We start from the raw sequence: 23,241 nt of genomic DNA on the forward strand, positions 1-23,241 counted from the left end.
ACACTTCAGAGAGAAATTGGGTAAACAATTTAAAACTAGGGGATTACTATAGAGAGAGACACATACAGAGCAAACTTAATCAGATTATAGGAAGGGTTGACAGTAGTTGGGTGAAGTTCATGACATATTTGGTCATCAGAGTCAAGGGGAATTGGGTGTCCCAGATTCTGGGGAGGGTTGAGGTTGAGGGTCTGGGGGTAAAGTGCAGGACATATTTGGTCATCCAGAGACAAGGCAGATTAGATGTACCAGTCAAACAGTAAGCATACTCGACTAGCCAAGTTTTCAGGTCTTTCTTAAATATCTTAATGTCTGTTACTCGATTCTCTGGCATAGAATTCCAAAGCTTTGGGCCAGCAATTGACAACACTCTGTCTCTAGTTTGAGTTAGATGAGAATCTCTTACGGTCGGGATTTCAAGAAGGCCTTTATTCATAGATCTAAGCGTTCATGTGGGAATATGGGGATTAAATGTTATTCCCATCAGGTTGTTGCTCGAACCAATGTTGCCTAATATTATTGTCAGGACTTTGTATAATCTTGACTGAACAGAGAGCCAGTGCAATGCTATCAGAGTTGGTGTGATGTGGTCGTATTTCCTTGCTCCAGTCAGAAGTCTGGCAGTGGCATTTTGAAGTAGTTGTAATGGTTTTAAGTGGCTAGCTGGAAGCCCTAGAAGTAGGGAATTACAAAAATCTAGGTTTGAGAATATTAGAGATTGCAAAACAGTTCTGAAATCTGTAGTGCTTAGTAGAGGTTTCAGATGGCTCAGGATTCACATTGTGTAGAAACCAGATTTGATTAGTTTGCTAATGTGGGCTTTCATAGATACATTTTCATCAATCTGGACTCCTAGGTCTCTTACTTGAGTTGCTGGGATTAATTGATGATTTCCAAGATCAATACATGGTGGAGTAGATTTTGGAGGATTTCGTTTCAACCAAATTATTTCATTTTTTTCGGGTTTAGTTGTGCAAATTTTTCTTTTATTGTGTTCACATGAATTCAGAGATGAGTGATGCTGTTTTCTCAAATGAATTAGATAAGGGGATATAGAATTGCAGATCATAGAAATTTAATCCAAGGTCTGTTAGTAGTTTGCATAAAGGCAGCAGAAGGCGCTGAACCCTGTGGAACACCTGTTGTGCATTGGAGTGTATCGGATATGTGACTGTCTAGTTTTACCTGGAAAGATCTATCTGGGAGGAATGAGGTGAACCAACTTAGTACATTTCCATCAATCCCTATGTTTCTCAGCTGGTGGCAAAGCAGACTATGGTCAACTGTGTCAAAGGTTGCAGTAAAATCGATCAGCACTAGGCAGTAATATTCATTATTTATTTAATTTTTTTTATTTATTTTCATTTTTTCTATACCGGCATTCGTGAGAGTGTCCCATCATGCCGGTTTACAATAAACAGGGGAGTGATGAAAGGTATAGAGAACATTAGAGTCGAAGTCTCGTAGTATAAGGTCCATTATGGATTGTAGAAGAGTTTCTGTTGAGCGATTCTTTCGGGATCCAAATTGATTAGGATATAGGGTCTTCTTGTCTTCAAGATGCGACTCTAATTGGGGAAAGAACAGCTTTTTCAATAATTTTTGCGAGCAAGGTTAGGTTAGAGATTGGTCGGTAGTTATCTCAGTTGTCAGAACTTCCAGCTTTATTCTTCAAAATTGGTTTAATAATTGCCTGTTTCAGACTTACGGGTCTATATCCTTCAATGAGGACAAGGTTGACGAGTGTTGGGGTTATTGTTTGGTTTACTTGTTTTAGTGAGGAGGCTGGTATCAGGCAGAGGGGGTGAGTAGCTGATTTTAGTTTTGATATTGTACTTATTTCCAGTTTTGAGACTGTGTCAACTGATGACCATTTATCATTTGTTGTTAAGACTTCAGACGTGTAAGGAGAGTAGATGAAGGTGGCTTGTTTCAGCCTCTGGATTTTTTTTTAGTTTAAAGCTGTTGCTTAGTCATTACAAGAAGCTTTAGTGAATATATTGTTCGATGTTTGGAGTGAAGAGGGGTCTTTGATCAGACTCTTGACTGTCTTGAACAGAGGTTTTGAGTTGAAAATTACTCCATGTATCTGTTTAGCATAGTAGACTTTTTTTTTTATTTATTCATTAGGGTTTGGTATTGAGATAGGTGTGATTTGTATCATCTGATTCATCTGAAGGGGTTTTTTTTGCCACTGTTTTTCTAGTTTTCTTTGATTTTTTTTGATTCTTTCAGATCTTCATTATACCAGGGGTTCATTTTTCTGTGATTGTCTGCAATTTCTTTGATCATTTTCTCTCTCTCTCTCTCTCTCAAACCAACATATTTAATCACGGTCTTTGAGTAATAAGCAAACTATAATACAGAAAGCAATTGTTATTTAAAGAAACAGAATTTTGGCATTTTTTGTGCAGAATTTCCCCAGGTGAGTATTGTAATAGTACATTGACCCCTAATGCTTGCACACACACTCCCCTCCACCAGTCTTTCCCACGCTGTAGTTCATCCCATCAGTTTCTCTTTACCCATGTTGTCTCGTCTCCCACCCAGCTTGTTCTCCACTGATGCCTCCTTGCAGATATCTTCTGCTACTCCTGGTCCTGCACTAGCCATTGCTTCTGCTTCTGCCCCATTCAAGTTTAGGATTTTGCCACCTTTTTGCCCCATGTGTATCAAAGCTGCAGCCACTGTTTACTTTTGTTTCCTTCTGGCCTGCTGTGCCAGGGCGCAGCTTCAATGCGGGAGCCAGCAAAAATCTGTACAGAAATTCAGTAGGGTAGGTGAATTCAACACTAATTCTGCATCCCACAGTTTTGCAGAATTACCCCAAGAATAAACCAGCTATATATAATATTGAGATTTTTGTAGTTCAACAGTTTTTGGGTAATTGCCAGGTTCTTATGGCCTGGATTGGCCACTGTTGGAAACAGGATGCTGGGCTTGATGGACCCTTGGTCTGACCCAGTATGGCATGTTCTTATAGACACTGGTAGTTGTATAAATTGAAAAGCATTCTTTGAGAATTAATATTACCAGTAACTATTTTGTTATACTACAGTACTTAGATATGGAATTACATTTTGACAACTAATGTATTTTTGTTTCTCCTCTCTAGTTTGGACCACACATGTTAAAATCTACAGGAAAAATGAAGAGGTTGATTGAAGAATCTTCAGATTCCTAAGACAAGCATATTAGACAGCAGCATTGTTCTTCATTTTTTTTTTAATTAATCACTGATTCTGTAGGTATTAAGGCCTTGGTTAAAGAAGGTTTTGAATGTAAGGCACTGGCAGTGTGTTCGTCAGTGATTTGCTTAACCTCCCCCAAATTGACACCTTACAAAGTTTGTAGGTCGATTTATGGTAAGAATAAGACTGTTTATTAAGTACTGCAGAATATTTTTTGACATCATGTAGTTCGGTGACAGCAATTTGTGATGATTGTATGTGGGAGGCTTATGTAGGCATGCACTTGTCATCGTACTCCAAGTGGTAGTGACAATCCGCTGTTAGAGTAACGGCTGGGGCCAAGATACCACACTTGGGTGGAAGCCTTCACTACATTGTAACAGCAGTAGCAATTTATATTCCAGTAATTATGCATACGCTTAGACTCCAGCTTTGCTGGAAGGCTTCGCCCAAAACATACATTATGATGTGAGCACCTCACATAAACGCACACAGTCAACACTGACTCTCGCTGAAGATTGATTCTTGCAGAGGGAATGTTGTTTTATAGCCCCTTTCCCAAATTTGTACACATGAAGGTAGATTTTTTTTTAATGCTGCTGATATATAATTAACATTGGACCTTATTTTCAAATACAGTTTCTGCTTTTTTTTTTTTGTTTGTTTGTTTTTAGGAAAAATATTCTGAAGATGGGAACAATTAAATAGAAGTGGATGTATTGTTACATGTAGAATGTTAAGATTAAAGATGCTAGATTAATGGTCTTAAAATTACTAATAGTTTTAAGCAGCACTACATAATAATTGACAGATCTGTTATAACTGACAGTACTCCTTGGACCAGTTAGAATTGATTTTATAAGACACAAAATGAAAAAGCAAACAGTGGGCCTGAGCGCTGGTCACTCAGGAGCAAACCAGGTCTCGGATACATTTACTACTTTATTCTTTTAGACTTAAAATGTAAACATCTGTCTTTCTTATTCAGTGGTGTGTGTGAAATGAAAGCCCCACCCACGATCCTGGGTGACGTGTTAATATTTGCTCCTTGTAGCCCATTAGGTGTAACACTAACTGAGCTGTCTGCCACCTTTTAGGTCATAAGACTCATATTTGCCAAAAAAAAAAGGTTCTACAACAGTGTCTTTGATAAGCTTAAACAGTTGATATTAAATTGCTGCACAATACAGTGGTGACCATTGACCAATGAAGACTGGAGCATATTTGCATACTGTACTGTAATAGTTACTTGTTTGATATCCTATAATCGTTAGCATGAAAGGATAAAGAATGTTTAACTGCACCGTATTCATTTTAATCCTTGTTTAAATTCAGCTTGACAACTTGATATGACATAGCACTTGATTCATCATGTTCTTTCCCAGAAAATAATTTTTGCTAAATAGGGTCTCATACGATGTGTCACTGAAATATTTTTTGAAATGAAGACTTGAAATGTATACCGTGTGTGTTTTTAGGTTAGAAAAGAAGAAGCAGATATCTTATTACACAATTTTTGTAGAGTGATGTTAAAGGACATGAAAAGTCTTCTGATATTTTTACAGAGGAAATGTACACTCAGCTCTATACTTAGAAGATGATTTTCATGCCGGGGTCTGTTCTGTGTAACAATTCATGAAGTAGGTATCTGGGTAGCAGCATAAAGATCTGATGTTAGTAAAAATTGTGCTGAAATAAGGACAGAAGAGGAAGAATGCACCCTAAAAGTGATCACCTTTGTAAGGTACAGCAGAGATTACTTCTCAGCATTTTTCACTCAATGCACAATAAAGCTCTGGAATTTGTTGCCAGAGGATGTGGTTAGTGCAGTTAGTGTAGCTGGGTTCAAAAACGGTTTGGATAAGTTCTTGGAGGAGAAGTCCATTAACTGCTATTAATCAATTATACTTAGGGAATAGCCACTGCTATTAATTGCATCAGTAGCATGGGATCTTCTTAGTGTTTGGGTAATTGTCAGGTTCTTGTGACCTGGATTGGCCACTGTTGGAAACAGAATGCTGGGCTTGATGGACCCTTGGTCTGATCCAGCATGGCAAGTTCTTATTTTAGCTCTGTAAAGGAGAACCTGTTAGGCCAGCTTGATGATTTTCAACTGAAATATATAGAAGCTGTAGTGTTTAGGGAACTATTCTATATGTTGAAAAAAGTGAAGGAACTGAGTTTAGTCAAACAGGTAAATGTGGACAAATATTAATGAACTTGTATCCTTGGTTGTTTGTTTTGTTTTTTTTTATACAAGTGACAAAATTTCTGTTTTGGTCATAGTTAGCATAACTGCCACAGACAAGGGGGTTTACTGTTTCCTCATTGTCCTCTAACTGTGACAGCAGTGGCCTTTTCAACTTCTCTTCCAAAATTGTGACATATTGTGGTACTCCAGCTGCTGTCCAGTAATTTATTACAAATCAGCATTCTCTTACAGTTGCTGCCCACCATTTATAATGGACATTGACTGATCTAGTAGTTAGCACACTGTCTTAATTCATAACAGAGGGAGAATGTTTGTTTACTTCCAGGCTTGTTTCCAAGCTTAATCCTCAAAAAGGGAGAGGTACGACGACCCTCTGTTAGAGACGGAGAATACTGGTGGGCTGAGGTCACTGTAGGGGTATATATACTATGACAGCTTAAGAACATAAGAAATTGCCAAACTGGGTCAGAGCAAGGGTCCATCAAGCCCAGCATCCTGTTTCCAACAGTGGCCAATCCAGGCTACAAATACCCAAACACTAAGAAGATCCCACGATACTGCTGCTAGTAATAGCAGTGGCTATTTTCTAAATCAACTTAATAGCAGATAATGGACATCTCCTCCAAGAACTTATCCAAACCTTTTTTTAAACCTAGTTACACTAACCATATCCCCTGGCAACAAATTCCAGAGTCTAATTGTGCATTGAATGAAAAATAATTTTCTCCAATTAGTTTTAAATGTGCTACACGCTAACTTCATGGAGTGCCCCCTAGTCTTTCTATTATCTGAAAGAGTAAATAACCAATTCACATTTACTATCACTATACTACCAGCAGATTATTTTTTTATTAGAAAATCTGGAACGTAATTTAAAATTCAAGTTGAGTAATTTAGATACTGTAAATACAGTTTAGGAAAAGCAAATTGCCAGATTTGATTATTGAACTTATGTTAGGAACACAGTTTGATATCCAACATCTTGAATATTGCTTTTTTTCACTTAAGTCCACAAAAATATTACTCTGGTGTACTCTGCTCATGAAGAGAAATCCAAAGTTTCTATACTTTCCTTGACCAGAGGTGAACTCTCTCCAAACCATTTCTCTAAAGAACATTGTACAGAGATGATTTGTGAGTATATGATCGTTTTAAGTCCCAACAGAGTATCTTTGATCCACAGAAGTGTTGATTTAAGGATACCCCTAGGCAATGTCTCCAGTTGCTTGCCATCAGGGTAACTAGAAGGACTTCTGCTTGTAACAGGTAAAGAAGACACACTTTTAGCTGGTCAGTTTATCAAGCATTCCAAGAATAACTGTGACGTATGTGTTTCAGTTAAAGAACAGAGACATTTTATTTAACTGACCCTTTACTGAGAAACAAAATCGATTAACAACAGATAAGGGTCAGATGGCCCACCCTAGTCTGTCCAGTTGTCTTCTCTGGTTCTCTATCGCTTTCAGTAGATGAACATATACATTTCACCAACACTATCTTCCCCTCTCCCCCGTCTTTTACCCAACTTCTCAATCTGTTCTACTGTTGCTCTCTAGATCTGTTTAAAACCTGTTTGTAACTTCCAGCACTGTGCTGATAAACCATTTCAGGCATTTTCATCTTCCTTGTTGATTCTTGTAAGGTTCCTTCCCATGTCGTGCACCAAACTTTGTAATTGTCCAAACTGTGTCAGTCTACTAAAGCACAAAATAATTGCAATGGTATTAATGCTGTTTGGCTAAGCAAAGTTTATTTCAGAAAAGAAAAAAAAATTCTGTACAAATACTGTTTATATGTAAAGGTCAAACTGCCGTGTTGAAGATTCAAGAACTGTACAATTCTCTGAGCAAGAGAGAAAGGGAGCAACACATTGATTCCCCCCGCATAGCCTTGACATTAGAAACTTATGCCTTGCATGGACCTGGTATTAACTTTCTGGTAGTGTGTAGCCATTTAGCTAATGATACACATGAAATGGTTCAGTAAGCCCCATGATTTATCAACATATAGGAAGACTGGGTTTACTAGCAATATGAAATCCTCTGGGGTGATAGTTTCTGCTTTAGATTGAATACGTTGTACTGTTCAAAATGACCCCTTGATGTCCTTGAAAGGCAATTGTGGATAGGCTTTTAGCTGTCACGCTGGGGTGCAGAAGTAGTGGGAAGGGCAAGATGGAAAAGAAGGTAGTGACAAGAAGTATTACTCGAATCCCGGACCAGATACACTTACTATCACTGTAACTTGACAGCAAGTCGGAGCATGATTGGAGGGCCAGATAACCTTATGAGTAGTTGGGTAGATCATTGAAAGCTGAAGAAAATGGTTTATGTAGTTGAATATACAATGTTTAAGATGTTTATAAGTTGGAATCATCTCTCTAATGAAACCCCTGCTGTCTATTCGTTAGTTTGACAGATAATGGACTTTTAAAAAATGAATATGTAAATGGTCTCACATAAGCACAGCCTAAGACTTTATTCTTAGTGACTGGGCTTTGGCATGCCATGGCAGTGATACCGTGCTTTTTTCAGCCTGCAGGTTTCTTTCTCACTAACAGAACAGGAACTAGAACTATCTATTATTGTGCCCTGTGTATTAAGCATTTTTCCCATCAAGACAAAAATGGGAGAAATGATTAAATTATGAAGTAATGTAGAAGCTATATATAACATTAGTAAAATCAAATTGACTTAATGTATGTAGATGAGTAATAGGGATTTCTTTAGAGTGTTTGCTGGCATTTTTTTCCTGGTATAAAACTTGACATAGGAAGATTTAAATATTTTACATCTGCTTTAGAAACTTATTTAATATAAGGTTGAACTCTGAATTCAGTTTTTTAAAAAGTATTTACAAAGGTTGTTTAATGTTTTTAAAATATTTTCTAATGTTGCTTGCTTTTTATATAGTTCTGTATGCATATAATTGCAAAAAAGTCATTGTAAAATGAAAATATAACAATTTTAAAACTGATCAACTAAGTATCTTGTTTAATAGTTTTATTTTAAGGAATCGCCTAGATGGTTGTTTGCAGATGTAAAGTTGTGTACAAGAATTATTTCCTGGACCTTTAATATTTTATTTTGACAAAAATCCATTTTGCTGTAAATAATGAATTGTATACACCTTTAAACTAGAAAACCTTGTATGGCCAAGCAATTCTTACATGGAAAGAATATTGAACAATGTTTCCTATGCCAGCATGAGTAAAAATGCCATTCTTTAAATTGTATTTGTTTTAATTTTATAAACCTCTTTATTAGCAGAAAAACATAACAGCAAACATAGAAAACCCATTCAGGTAATAAATATAGTCAAGTGTTTACATTTGTTCTTAATGTGCCTTTGTATAGACAAAATGGGTTGCCAATCAAGTTTTTATACAGTAGTTTGTGTATAAACTACAGTCAGGTTAATTTTAAAATGAGCAAGCATTCACTCATACACGTACGTATCTGCACACGAGCGAAGATACACTAGAATTTTAAATCATGTGCACATATGATTTAAAATACGCCCTCCACACAAGTATTCTCCCAATTTGAAGAGGTTACTTGAGCAAATCTACATCATATATCTTCCATTGGACTTTGCCGGCTTCAATGTAAGTGGATTTTAAAACATGCTCGTGCAAGGGACATTCTCAGTTTTTCAAATTAGTACATTTTTCCCAGTCAGTCTCGAGGTTATCCTCTGGTTCTTCATCCTGCACACACCCCAGCTGATCTGGACCCCTCACCCTGTCATGTGAGCCCAAAAATGCAAGATCTGCAGACTTGCTCTTCATCAGGAGCAGAGGCAAATTTATTTGGCTAACAGGCCACCACACACTGAGGCCTCCGGTTTTAAAATACGGCGTTACGCATGTAACAGTTGGCCCTGCCCCCAACTCCACCCCCTTTTCACCCTTTTGTTTCTTGCATGCAGCTATATATGCACGTAAATTCCAGCTTTTAAAATACGCGTTGCTCACTCGCAGCAAACATTCTCGTGTACATAGACATTTTAGTGCGAGCAGCACTTTTAAAATTCGGTTCACTGTGAACATATCAAATCCCGGCTGCTACTACTCCTTGTGACCTTGGGCAAGTCTCTTCATCTCCATTCCTCAGGTAGGGGCAGATTGTAAGCTCTTTTGGATCTCTTGCCCTAGCTTGATAGTACCCTAGTAGAGAGTTCATCAAGCTAGGGCAAGAGAACATTGTAGAAATCTCATCCTTGTGTGACTTTCCTCACTCCAAATCATGTGAAATTTTCACTGATGTGTACTGTGCTGTTCGACCATCTCACTGTACATGTAAAACTGACCCCAAAACCCTAGACCACCACCAAAACCTCACTTCTAGTTACTAGCTGGCCCTCCTATAGTGGTATAAAGAGTTGATTACTGTGTGTGTGTCACCCAGAGGCTCTCTCTCTCTTCATTCTACTCTTCTCCCTCACTCCCTCTCTCTCTCTCTTCTCCCTGCCCGAAAATGCCCAAAACGGAATTTGCAATATTTATCGCAAATCCTGCTTTGGGCATATCGCACACCTTAACGCCTGGAAAAAAGGTGTAGTTATTTCTGGTGTTAAAAGCATGCAATAGCATGCATTACACTATCGCATGGTGCATCAATGCCCCTCATTTTCATCGATTCTGCCCTAATCCCGCCCCTTTAAATAAATTTAAAAAATTTGCATTGCACCACGCATTGCAATAAATATTGCATGCATTATGGCGTTATCAGCATAACGCATTTCGATGAATGACCCTGTTTAGAGTATAATCTCATCACTTGTTCATCCAATTCACTATCTGCAGATTTATGGGTGTCCATCAGCAAATCATAAACACATCTTAACTGGGCTGCTAAATTATACTTGGCAATATCGGGAAACCCCAAACCAACTTCATTCTTCAAACTAGTCAGTTTCCTCCAGCTTACCTTAGCTTTTATCTCCTTCCATTTAAATGTAAGAATAAACATGTTAAATATCTTTAAATCCTTCTTCCTTATCCAGAGCGGAAGCATTTTCAGTGTGCATACAATTTTTGGCAGCATAGTCTTAAATAAAGCTACTCAACCAAACAAATACACAAAATAACAATATGACAGGAATTGCCTATATCTTTGTTCAATATATCTGGAATATTGCATTTATACAGCAGATTTAAATTGGATGGGATATACGGTATATTCCCAGTCATTTTAACTTCTCCTGTAATATATCCTTAGATATTGGCAATTCTGCAGCCTGCAAATGATGCTCATAACTTGTATAATGGGCTTCAAGGATGGTGGTGAATTTATTAAGAAACATATCAGCAATTAACTTTGCTGCCAGTGTTCTAGTGCCTATTGAAATAGTGGGAAATTCCTGCAGGTTTCAGTTTAGTTGCAAAATGTTCTAGTGTTGAGACAAACAAGAAGGATGTCATGTGCCCTTTTGTAAAGAAAACAGTATGGCTAAATGCCTATTAATTAATATTTTAGCAGTAGGGCTCATACATAGGGGAAAGCACGTTGCAATGGATACTAATTCTAATGTTTTTTTTTAAAGATCCAACACATACATTTCCAATAAACCCTATCAAAAGCCCTCTCTGTACCCGACTCTGTACTTTGTTACCCCTAAGCTCAATTACATGCATCTCAAGACAAAATCTTCCTTATATTTAAAACAGTTTTCCAGCGACAAAACATGTCTGTTTATTCTTTACCTGTGATGCCATTACAGTGCTGACTAATTGCAAAAATTTGCCAGTGTTTTTTGTATCTTGGTTAATAAAGAAATTGGTCTATAAGATGTCAGGTATCATGGATTCTCTATCTTATTTATATATTATCACAATTGATATAATTCAAAAAACTTTATCTGTGGATGCATTACATATCCAACAATGGTTGCATAATTTGCTAAAGTATCCTTTAGGATTCTAGTCAAAGTTCATCAAGGTGCCTTTTTTTTTTTCCCAGAGGCAGTTTTGTTATACTTTTATCTCTTTCTTGTATTGTAATAGGCTTATTTAAAAACTGCTTTTTTGGGGGTCTGTGTTGAAACTTCTATATTAAAGTCCTGCTGAATCCCATCCATTTGGTCTTTTATTTATAACTTATTTATGAAATGCTGAATCTGAAAAAGTTCTAGGCAATGTACAATAAGGTAAAAACAAGCAACAAATTTAAAAACAAATCCAGCTCTCTTAATCAAAATATATAGCTTTTCATGCAGAAATTCGTGAAAGTCTTATCTCTTTGAACTCATGGGTTATTCCAGCCTCCTTATGTTAATCTAGGAAATATATATAATTTTTTTTTAAACTAATCTTGCCAAGATTTTCCCTTTTGCAAAATTCAAACATGCAGGGTTTGATATTCAGGTGGGAGGGAGCCAGATAAGTACTACCTCAAGTGGATTACTGTTGATGGAGCCTGGCCTTAACCATTTGTCAAAGTTTCTAGAGCTTTGTGCTGTACTAGCTGCCATGATACCATGCAGGCTGCCTCAGAATCTTTTATTTTCTGCGCATCCCTCTGGTCACAGATATTCTCTTGTCTTTCCCCAAATATAAGCAAGAATAGCTTTGTGTAGGGCCCACAGCCTTTTCTCCATTGTTAATTTCCCTGGATAATGTGGGGTTTGTTTTTTTTTTTTTTGTGGTTTATTGTAAGTTTCTGGTCCATTGTCAAACCTAGTTGGTGCATCTACAGCCATAGAGCTAAAGGAAGGCAGTTTATAGTAAACCAAAGGCTTTCAGAGATCCATTGGCCAAATAATTGAGCTTGGTCCAGTTGGACAGTCAGGGCCAGGTATCTGAAAGACAAGGAGAATGGTCCTTGCAATTAGATTGAGTCAGGTCCTGGAATCATATGAATGGTTGGAGGGGAGGGCAAGGTAGCAAACCAGATATTCCGTGAGTGAGGGACCCCAAAGGTGGATCTGTTTGCATCTCCTCACCTTTGGCCTACATTGTAGTGAGGGCCTGCTTTCTGGCCATTCTATCTTGTGGAATCTTTGAGGTGTACCCCAACTTCATTCTGTCCTGGGGCTTGTTGTTTTTGTTTCAGATTGCCCTTTAAAATAAAACAAAAAAAAAACTCCTCTCTGCATACATACAGACATACATGTGTATGTATATAGTACTGTGAAAATGGCTTTAACTGGTTAACTATATGGGCACTCAACATTATATAGATGTATATAGGAGTAACACCATTAATATCAAAATATTCAATTTACATTCATTCTTATTTATTGCCAACAAAAACCTGTTATTTTAATCATATTTAAAATGCCTCTATTGCCCTTGCTATTAACAATTAATAAACATACATTGTATCAATACACTTAACATTCACATCGAGTTCCACTCATTCCTTTAGTAATATGCTAGTACCTCTAAAAATTACATATATTAATAAATATATCTGTATGAGTAGAAATCTGTAATCATGGATTCTCTACCTGTGAGGACTATCATCCTGCTTGTCCTTGGAGAAAGCAAAGTTGGGTAACTGTCTCAGTATTTCAGTCCTCATGAAACCCATCCGCCTCTTTTTGGAGTTGGCTTCTCCCAGGTTTTATGGTAAATAAGTAGTCTTGAGGATCTTCTTCATGGATGTGTGGTATGCCAGCCTGCACATGTACTGCAGGGCTCAGTCAAGGTTCTAAAAACTTTGAAATTTAAATTTTGGATTAGGCTTTGTTGAATGATGTCACCTGCTTATGAGGACTGACATCCTGCTGTATTTAGAGAACCCCTGTTATTGGTAAGCAACTCTGCTTTACTGAATGTCCTTCAGTACTCATTTACACTTGTGCTCACAAGTTTACATACTCCAGAACTTGTAAGATGTGTAGCATTTTAAGAAAACATAAGTGATCGGCCAAAACATGTCTTATTTCTAATGTTTCAAATTAAACTATTATATTCATCACAGAATAGTACAAACAAACAAAACATAGTAGTAAAAAATAATAAAATGGTCCTCTTCAAGTTTACACACCCTTGAATATTTGGGCTGATTATATACACAAGTTGACTCACCAGGTTGAGATGGCAATGAAAGTTAGGGATGTGCATTCATTACCTTTTGGATGTCCATTTGTTTCGCACAAATGCAACTAATGAACAAATGGTGCACGCCTCCAAGTGCACCCATTTGTTGGGTGCCATTCAGTGCGTGTCTGTTGGTGAAGGGAACCCTTGGGCTGAGGTGGAGTTGGTGCTAACTGCGGGGAGTAGCCCCACAGGTCTCTGCCATCGGCAGGCGGAGCTGGCTAAAGCAGAGGCCCAACTGGAGCTTCACCACTACCAGCCCACTTTTCTCTTAGGTAGAGCCCTCGGATGCGGGTGCTGGCTGAACTTGGATCACCAGCAAGGCCTGCATCTATGCAAGCCATTGTCAAACCAGAAGTAAGCACAAGCCAGTACAAAAGGGTAAGCTCAGGAACAGAAGTAGGCAGAGGAGGCAAGCGAGGAATGTTCAGAGTCAGTGTCCAGGTTGAGGCAGGTGGTGTTCAGCACTGTCAAGATCCAGGCAGTTGTTGAGGCAGGTGCAATTAAGTCGTAAGTGAAAGGAACTCAATGGTCAGAGGCTGGTAGTGGTCAAGCCAGGAATCCAGTAGAAGACACACAGTAGAAGAAGGTTGAGGACCAGGAACAAAGAGACACTGAAGACAAACCAAGAAGATTGACCATGAAATCTAACTCATGAGGGACTGCCACAAGGAACCACAGGAAATACAAAGATAAGAGCAGGGCTGGAATGAAGAACAAGAACACGATGACAAAACAAATCTCAGGAGAGAATAGCTGTTGCCAAGACACTGAAGGAAAAGTAAAGGCCACCTTATATAGGAAACAAGGAGTGATGTCATCACAAGGTGACCATGGGAGTTTCCCCACCAAAGGCCCTTTAAATCAGGCATTTAGGTGTGCATATGCCTAGGGAACGCCCGGAGCACAGATGGAGCTGGAGGCGGGCAGGGCCTTTGCCATCTGCTAAGGAGCCGAGGAACAGACTGGCTTAGGAGGCTGGAGACTAGGTGGGTGGCTGAGCTGGAAGGGAATGCAGACTCTGGGACCAAGGGTGAGTGCAGCGGGCTACAGCCTTGCCCTGCAGATTAGCAAACATAACTGCATCCATTCATTTGTTTGCTAGATACATATGTTGAAACAAATAGACGCACAAATGCATATCCCTGCTGGTGTAGTTATCCATACCTGTGCCTTGTTTGATTGTAATTAGTGTTTTTGTGTAAATAGTCAGTGTGTTTCTTAGCTGTTGAGAACAGTTTGTGTATTTCATCCAGGGCTGCACTGTCTTTGGTGATTTAGTGAAGCATGGGGGAAAGCAAAAGAACTATCAAAGGACATGCAAACAAAAGTAGTTCAACTTTAAAATTAGGAAAAAGATATAAAAAATATCCAAAGATTTGAAAATGCCAGTGAGTACTGTTCAAATGCTTATCAAGAAGTGGAAAATTATGGGCTCAGTTAATACCAAGCCAGACCAAGAAAGATTTCAGACAATAGCCAGGAAACGTTATTGGGATGCAGAGAAAAGCCCACAAGCAACAGCCACTGAAATACAGGCTTCTCTGAAATAAAGTGGTATGGTTGTTCCAGCATACACAGTAAGGAGATACCTAAACAGACAGGGGCTGCATCCTATCAATGCCAGAAAAAAAGCCATTGCTGCACCAGTGCTACAAAACAGTCCACTTTCAATAGGCCAAACAGCACCTAGAGATGCCTCAAAACTTCTGGAACAAAATAATTTGGATCGATGAGACCAAAATTGAATTTTATAGTTACAGCCATAAAAGTTTGGAGAGGAATCAACACCATCCCTACGGTGAAGCATGGAGGTGGATCTCTGCTGTTTTGAGGGTCTGGGAGGCAAATTTGATGGCAGGATTAATGCATTTTATCAGAAAATTTTGGAGGAGAATTTGCATTCATCAGCCAGGAAGCTGTGCATGGGGCACACTTGGACTTTCCAACATGACAATGATCCAAAACATAAAATCAAGTCAACTCTTCAGCAGCTGCAGCAGAAGAAAGTGAAGGTTTTGGAGTGACCATCACAATCTTTTAACCTCAACATCATTGAGCTATGTTGGAGAGAACTCAAGCATGCTTTACCACATGAGAAAATAAAGGCCTCATTCACAGCTACTACAAAAAACTTCAAGCCATCACTGATCCAAAAGGGAGCAATACATGATATTAAGAACTAAGAGTATGTAACTTTTGAACAGGACCATTTTATTTCCTTTATTACTATGGTTTGTTTAATGATTGTGCTATTCTGTGATGCATAAAATAGTTTAATTTGAAACATTAAAAATTAACAGATGTGGTTTGTCTGATCACTCGTTTTCTTAAAATGCTACACAAAGGTTCTGCCAGGGGTTTGTAAACTTATGAGCACCACTGTATCTAATAAAGCATTTTAAATTTTTACCCTTCTATATCTGTTTATTATAAATGAATATAGTACTAATCATATCTTGAATAGAGCTCATTGCCATAATTTAGGCTTAAATTTCTTTGTTTTGTTTTCTGTAAAAGAAATCTCTTCTCAGTGTCACTTTAGCTGTTTCTCATCTCAGCAGATGTTCTGCAATATTAATAAAAAAAAAGCTCTTGCTATTTGTTGCTCAAATAATCATGGAAGTTAAGCATGATATAAATAAGGTTGCAGTCTCCTATTAAAATTCAATGTTAGGGGTTTTTTTTTTGTTTTGCACTATTTTAATCCTGATTCATATGGCATCACATACTGATCTCATTACAGATTTTGCTAGAGTAATATATGATCAAAAAGATTTTAAGTTTATATATAATCTATTTTAGAATGAGATTGTTGTGGTATGGTTTAGAAAGTGAAATCATTATCGGGATTTAAATTATGCCAAATATCCATAAGATTCCCTTAAAATGGATTCAGTTGGCTAGTCTCAGGCCATGTCTAGAACCTCTTCTACTTAAAATTGTAGATTTTCTAGTTGAAGGCTTACTAGCTAAAATCAGCAAGTCTTCCATCTCCCTCAAAGGCGTAAGGAGGAGGCCTACTGTGTGTTCAAAATCCATGCAGTTGGGACAAGCACTGCCAGGTATCGAGGGCAAGGCCTACCATCCTCCTGTATGATCATATCCCCAGTGGAAATGGATGCTGAACTAATAGATGGATAAGATCAAATGCCAGGCTGCTGCTATGAAGATTTCTCTTGCCTTGTGAAGGAGCTTCTGGACACTCCTGGCAATGAGAGGGCTTGACCAATATATACAGAGTATGAGGCATAATTCTTTGACCTTCTGGTTGTTTGCTGAATTAAACAGGTCAATCACTTGTTGTGCCCTGGCAAATGAGCACGTTATCCATCACTCCTTGATCCAAGGACCACTTGTACAGCTGCAGCAGTCCATGAAAGTAATTCAGACTCCCAGGAGGTAGGTTGTCTGGAGATGGGCATTGTGAGGACCTGCCCATAAACTGATTTGAAGGGCTTCCTCACAAGCCTCCTTGCTTAATACATTTTTTAAATAAATACTTGCAGGGAACAATAATAACAAAGTTATAAATCATGAGTCTGTGACAACATAAGAGAACAATATGGGATCAAGTATGAAATAAGCAACAGGCGAACTAGATCAGATCGACAAAAGTGAGGCATGATTTCCATCTGACTAATGTACAAAAATACCTGCAAAGCTTGAGAGCCAACACGATGTGGCTGCAAACTGTTCGTTGGGCCAATACCCATCTTTACACTAAGCAATAGATTGAATAGCGAACATTGTGTTATAACAATTTACTACGGTAGCACTGCTTACACTCCAGTCTTACTGCCCAAAAGTCTGGGTAACATAAGCAGAGTCTAACTGCTTTTGACTTTTTATGGTAACCCTCAACTCTCAAATGCTTATGGAAAGAGTTCTATGAACTGGAGCTGGAAATGGCCAAAGTTGTGTCTGGATTCTGCAACATGTGCTAGCCTAAGAGAAGGATCATTCGGGTAAATTCCTGCCGGAAGATCTTGATAGGTGAAGAGGGCTGAAGATCTTTAAAGAGGGAAATAAAGCACTCAAGAGCTTCACTATTCAGGACTTAATTATTATTTCAATTACTTATATTCCACCAGTTTCAAAGTGAAGATTGTTCAATGTGGATAACACCATTCACATTCATTTAAAACAAAACAATTACGTTTAAGCTTCTATAAAGAACATTGACTTTAAATTCTTTCTAAAAATCTTCAGCTCTTGTTCATTCTTCAAGCTTGAATGCAATTCTAAACTGAATTGGAAGCCAATGCAAAGAGCACAGACCAGGCATGATTTGATTTTTCAGTTTGGTGCCAGAAAGAGCATTCTGTAGCTCTTGCTTTGCTCTAATGGTACTATGCAGGTAGGCCTAGGAAATCAGAATTACAATATCTAACGAAGACAGCACAGAGCAAAAGTTATCAGAATTTAAAAATGGCTTAAGTGTATGTACAACACACAAAGGCATTTTTGACAATTTGCCTGTACCTGGGTATGAAAGGACAGAGGGTAGTGAAAATGGCCTTAAGATTCTGAATCTGGGAGGAAATAGGTATTTAACAATCTTTAAAGAACAGTGAAGAAAGCAGATTATTGTGAATAAATCTATCCAATATCAGAATCCTGGTTTTATCGATGTTCCCGGAAGGTTTTACTACTCGTCAGCCATGATTGTAAACAGGCAGAAACTCTTGTCAACAGCATCTAATGTAGAAGAAATTGGAAAGAAGAACTGTATGTCTGTGTAAATATGGTAACCCATATCCAGATTGGCCAAGACCTTGCACAGACAAGAACTATAAATGTTAAATAATATAGCTAACAAGGTAGACCCTTATGGGACTCCAGTGAACAGGAGTGGAAGAACGTGATCCAAGAACAATCCATTTGTACTGTTCTCCAAAAAAAAAAAAAAAAAAGAGAGAACTTGCTCAAATCAGGACAATGAAAACATCTGTCCTCTGGTCCCTTTTTTTTTTTGCCTAACGGTGATGCCAAGAAAGCACAACTGAGATTCTTTGGGGGAGAGTTTTATGCTGAGGCAGGTCTGACAGGGGAACTGACAATACTTTATGGATTCCTGCACCTCTGAGCATGGGGTTACATTGAGCCAGGAAACTGATGATGAGGGGAAATTGAGGAGACCTCTGTTGGTCTCCTCAGAATGAGCTTATCCCCTATCTTCCCTTAGCTGGTAGATTCACTCCCTCCAAGGACAGGGACTTACTCGCACTGCCAGGCCCCCCTCCCCGCCCTGAGGCAAATTATGAATATCTGGGGTACTCGGAATAGCTCCACTCTGTGGGGGAAAACTCTATTTTGACAAGAGAGACTCCCACCTCCCTTTCCGGTTTTAAGGAAACAAAGCAATTCTTCACCAGCTCCCAATTTCTTTGTGCTAGAGTTGAGACATCCTCTAAGGAAACCTAGATTGGTTTAACCTCACTAAGGGATGCTGACAGTGGCACCAAGAAAGATCTTGGAGCCATATTGGTTGTAACTGCTACAGCAAGTTGTGACAACATCCTCTGCTGGCTGGCACCAGGTCTAATTGTTGGTGCTGTTAGAATTCTCTCCTGCTCCATACCTGTGCTTTCTATGGTGAATGGACTTTTATGTTTACATGGTTAAGTTGCTCTACTCAACAAAATCAAAAGGGCCTTAATCTGTTGCATCTAGGGGGAGAGGAATGTATCCTGCAATAAACGCTCTGCGCGGATGAGACACACATTGACAGCATTGCATCTGGAAAGAATAAATGGCTCTTATGCCATGAAGGACTATGGCACATGTGCCAAGGAGGAGTAGCCTAGTGGTTAGAGCAGCATGCTATGAACCAGGATACAGAGTTCAAGCCCCCATTGTTGCTCTTTGTGACCTTGGGCAAGTCACTTTACCCTCCATTGCCTCAGGTACAATCTTGGATTGTAAGCCCTCGGGATAGGGAAATACCTACAGTACCTGAATGTAATCTTAAAAAAATGGCGTGGGCCATCCATTGCTCCTATCATGTGACAGGGGCCGGCCGATGGCACCGATAGCCCCTGTCACATGGTAAGGGCAAAGGGCCATCAGTGCCATTTTGATTAGTGGCAGCTGACAGCCCAAGAGGGAGAGATCACTCCCGGGACCCCCGCTGGACCACCAGGGATTTTAGGCAAGTTTTTTTTTTTGTTTTTGTTTTTTTTTTGGGGGGGGGGTCAGGAGGGTAGGCGATTATAATTAATTAAATAAAGGGTTGAGGTGGGTTTGGGGTTGGTTTTTTTTTTTTATGTGCCCTTTCTCCCCCCTCCCCAAAAACGATAAGAAAACCACATGAAATTTCAGGGGGTTTTCCTATCATTTTTGGGGACCCCCGAACCACAACAAAATAGGAAATATAGTCTATTTCCTATTTCATCGCAAACAAATGCACATCCCTAATTAATAGCAGGTAATGGACTTCTCCTCCAAGAACTTATCCAAACCTTTTTTTAAACCCAGCTACACTAACTGCACTAACCACATCCTCTGGCAACAAATTCCAGAGTTTAATTGTGCATTGAGTGAAAAAAAAATTTCTCTAATTAGTTTTAAATGTGCTACATGCTAATTTTATGGAGTGCCCCTTAGGCCTTCTATTATCCGAAACAGTAAATAACCGATTCATTTACCCATTCTAGACCTCATAGCATATAAAGTACATACTGTATTTTATATGCTATGACCTCATGTATCTTCCTAAAGGATTGATGTTGGCAGTTTGGTAATATCTGCACCCGCTTTTGCTTCTAAATATGGAAGATATTTTCCAAAAATTTGTATGAAAAGTGTTTCACTTAAACATAGAAGCACTCAACAGCAAGCTCTATTAGAACTTTGATATTCTTTTTTAAGAGGAGCAATAGCTGGCTGAAAAAAAAAAATCACACCCAGAGTAGTTTCAAGGTACAGTAACAGTAGTCATTTTGCTCTACATGAGTCAAACAGCAGATGTACTTTTGCAGGCACATTGTATAGAGAAACTAAAATAATTGGTAGAAAATAAAGATCCAATACTATTAGTAGTGCTGTGAGGAAGCCATGACTCACTTTTCTATTTCACCTGGCTGTGTGGCTTTCTGATTTCCAGAAGGGGGTGACCCGACTTTCTCAATCTTAGAGGCTGATGTACTTGTCTGTGAAGAAACTTCACAATAATAATCTTTCATGTATGAAAGTTTATTTAAATCCCAGAGTGAGGAACTGCAATACAAATTACTGCAGAACAGTTAAGATATGAATTTGTGAAAATAGTATGTGAAAGGCTTCACAAACCCTTTTATGCAAGAAAGATAATTACATCTCAATGCAAGTAATTATATTTGAGGATGTTAAGATGGCCAAACAGGTACATAAGGCAAATGCAAAACCCAAAAGGAGACTTGGCTACCCTGAGGATCCAGGGCAGGGAACATGAGACATTCATGGCCATGAATGTCTATGCAGGCGTTGCCTCATGAGCCTCTTCAGTTTTTAGAGCTAATTCCAGGGTGGCAGATGGGTATTGAGCATGGCTAATTCATCCTGCTGTCTATGGAGAACACACAGGGATGAATTAGCTATGACTTTTGGGGGGGGGGGGGGGGGGCGGGGGTGTCCCCCAAGCTGAGGGTTACAATAGAGCACTTACTGAATAAAAAAAATCCCATACCCTACTGCAAAGAGTAGACTTCTGGGTGAACAGGCTATGCAAACTACTTGTCTGAATGTATTATTTTTATTTGAGATGATATCCAGATAGTAATGGGACATAATGGTGTGAACTAACAACCATGTTGCAGCTTTGCAGATGTCTTCAAGTGGTACAGCTTGCAGATGAGCCACTGATGCAGGCTTGGCCCTAACTTGATGAGCCTTGGTGGTCTCTGTAAGCTGTAGTCCTCATGTGTAGCAGTGCATGATACAGGCTGCTAGCTAGTCAGACAATGTACATTTGGTCACTACTATGCCCACTCTAATACGATTGTACTAGATGAATAGTTGTGAAACCTAATGTGGCTGAGTCCTTTTATAGTAAGCTAAGGCTGTTTTTCAGTCTAAGGTACAAAGGACTTTCTCATCTTCATATGTGTGTGGCCTCAGGAAGAATGTAGGTAAAGTGATGGCTTGACTAATATAGAAAGCTGCTACTACTTTTGGTAGAAACTTCAGGTGCCTGTGGAGCACTACCCTATTGTGGAAGAAGTTCATATAAGACAGATAATGAACATAAGAATATAAGAAGTTTCCATACCGGGTCAAACCAAGGGTGCATCAAACCCAGCATAATGTTTCCAATAGTGGACAATCCAGTGGTAAGTATCCAGACATTAAATAGATCCGATGTTACTAATGGAAGAAATAAGCAGTGGCTATTCCCTAACTCAACTTGACTAATAGCAGTTTATGGACGTCTCCTGGAGGAACTTGTCTAAACCTATTTTAAACCCAGCTAAACTAATTTTCCTAACCACATCCTCTGGCAATGAATTCCAGATTTAATTGTGCATTGAGTGAAAAACCTTTCTCCAATTTTTTACAGGTGCTAACTTCATGGAGTGCACCCTAGTCCTATTATCTGAAAGAGTAAACAACTTATTCACATTTACCCATTCTAGTCCTCTCATGATTTTGTAGACCTCCATCCTATTCCCTAGCAGCTGTGTCTCCTTCAAACTGAACAGCCCTAACTTCTTTAGCATTTCCACATAGGTAAGCCATTCCATCCCCTTTATCATTTTGGTCACTTCTCTGTACCTTCTCCAGTGCAGCTATATTTTTTTTTTAGATGTGGCAAGCAGAAATGTACACAGTACTCAAGGTGCAGTACAAAAGAATTATGACATTCTCTGTTTTATTAATCATTCCCTTCCTAATAATTCCTAACATATAGGCTGATAAAGTAAAGCATGGCCACGGTTACCCTGTTTCTAACCCGCTTTCTACCCACAATTTGGCCGCGTAAGTCTAACCCGCGATTCACTATCCGTTTTTACAATCTTTACCACTTTTTTAAATCGACGCGTATCCCTTTCTGCCCACAGCATGTATATGATATGTAAATGATTGGATTAGCTATTCCCTCCCATACAGTAATGTACGGCCCGATTATCGCCTTTTTAACCAACTGTTTTGCGCGTCTTTAACCTGCTAATTTACCACCTACCCTGACCCTGGCGTTAGAGGGATGTGACAGCAATAGGCAGGCTCCGGTCAAATAAGTGGGTGGGTTAGAACAAGCGCGTAACATGGTGGGGCCTGGTTCTCCTACGCTCGGGCATCGGGGATTGCCAGTCCTCGCTCCCCCCCCCCCTCCCTCCTGAAGAAGCAAGGTGCAGGGCGAAAATCGCTTGGATGTTCAAGCCCGTGAAGATTCAGCCTTCGCAAGGGCAGTACTAAGTGGGCCACAGGCAGCCTCCTGCCCTGTCCGGGAGTAGCTTTTGTACATCCCTCTGGTCGAGTCCATCTGGCTATTGCTAGGAAATGGAGAAATTACTTACCTGATAATTTTGTTTTCCTGACTGTAGACAGATGGACTCAGCATCCCGTCCACAGCTGCCCCAGAGGAGAACCTTGGAAAGCAAACCTCGAGATTAAGCAAATACATGTAAGCCATTGCCTACCCCTAGTTCAAGACTCCCACAGTTGTCCAGTGTTGGCGTTAATTGGTTGAGTGCACTGGCAGTCTCCAGTTTTTTAAATCAATTGAATCAAGTTTAATCAGTTTTAATCAAGTTATTTAACCAAATATATATACACATTGGCTTTTCGAAGAGAATACTGAGGAGCTGAGG

General features: G+C 39.1%; 1 protein-coding gene across 2 annotated transcripts in view; it reads left to right on the forward strand.

Annotated features, from left to right (window-relative positions):
* The window catches only part of MTFR1 (mitochondrial fission regulator 1), a 115,442-nt gene extending 111,103 nt beyond the window's left edge, over positions 1 to 4,339 (forward strand). For both annotated transcript variants that reach the window (XM_029591388.1, XM_029591389.1), the window contains one exon: positions 3,116 to 4,339. In XM_029591388.1, coding sequence (XP_029447248.1) covers positions 3,116 to 3,184 — 69 coding nt within the window. In that variant the 3' untranslated portion in view covers positions 3,185 to 4,339. The remainder of the gene's footprint in view (positions 1 to 3,115) is intronic.
* Positions 4,340 to 23,241: the final 18,902 nt, after the last annotated feature.

This window comes from Rhinatrema bivittatum, chromosome 2 (genome assembly GCF_901001135.1).
Source record: "Rhinatrema bivittatum chromosome 2, aRhiBiv1.1, whole genome shotgun sequence".
Classification (NCBI taxonomy): Eukaryota; Metazoa; Chordata; class Amphibia; order Gymnophiona; family Rhinatrematidae; genus Rhinatrema; species Rhinatrema bivittatum.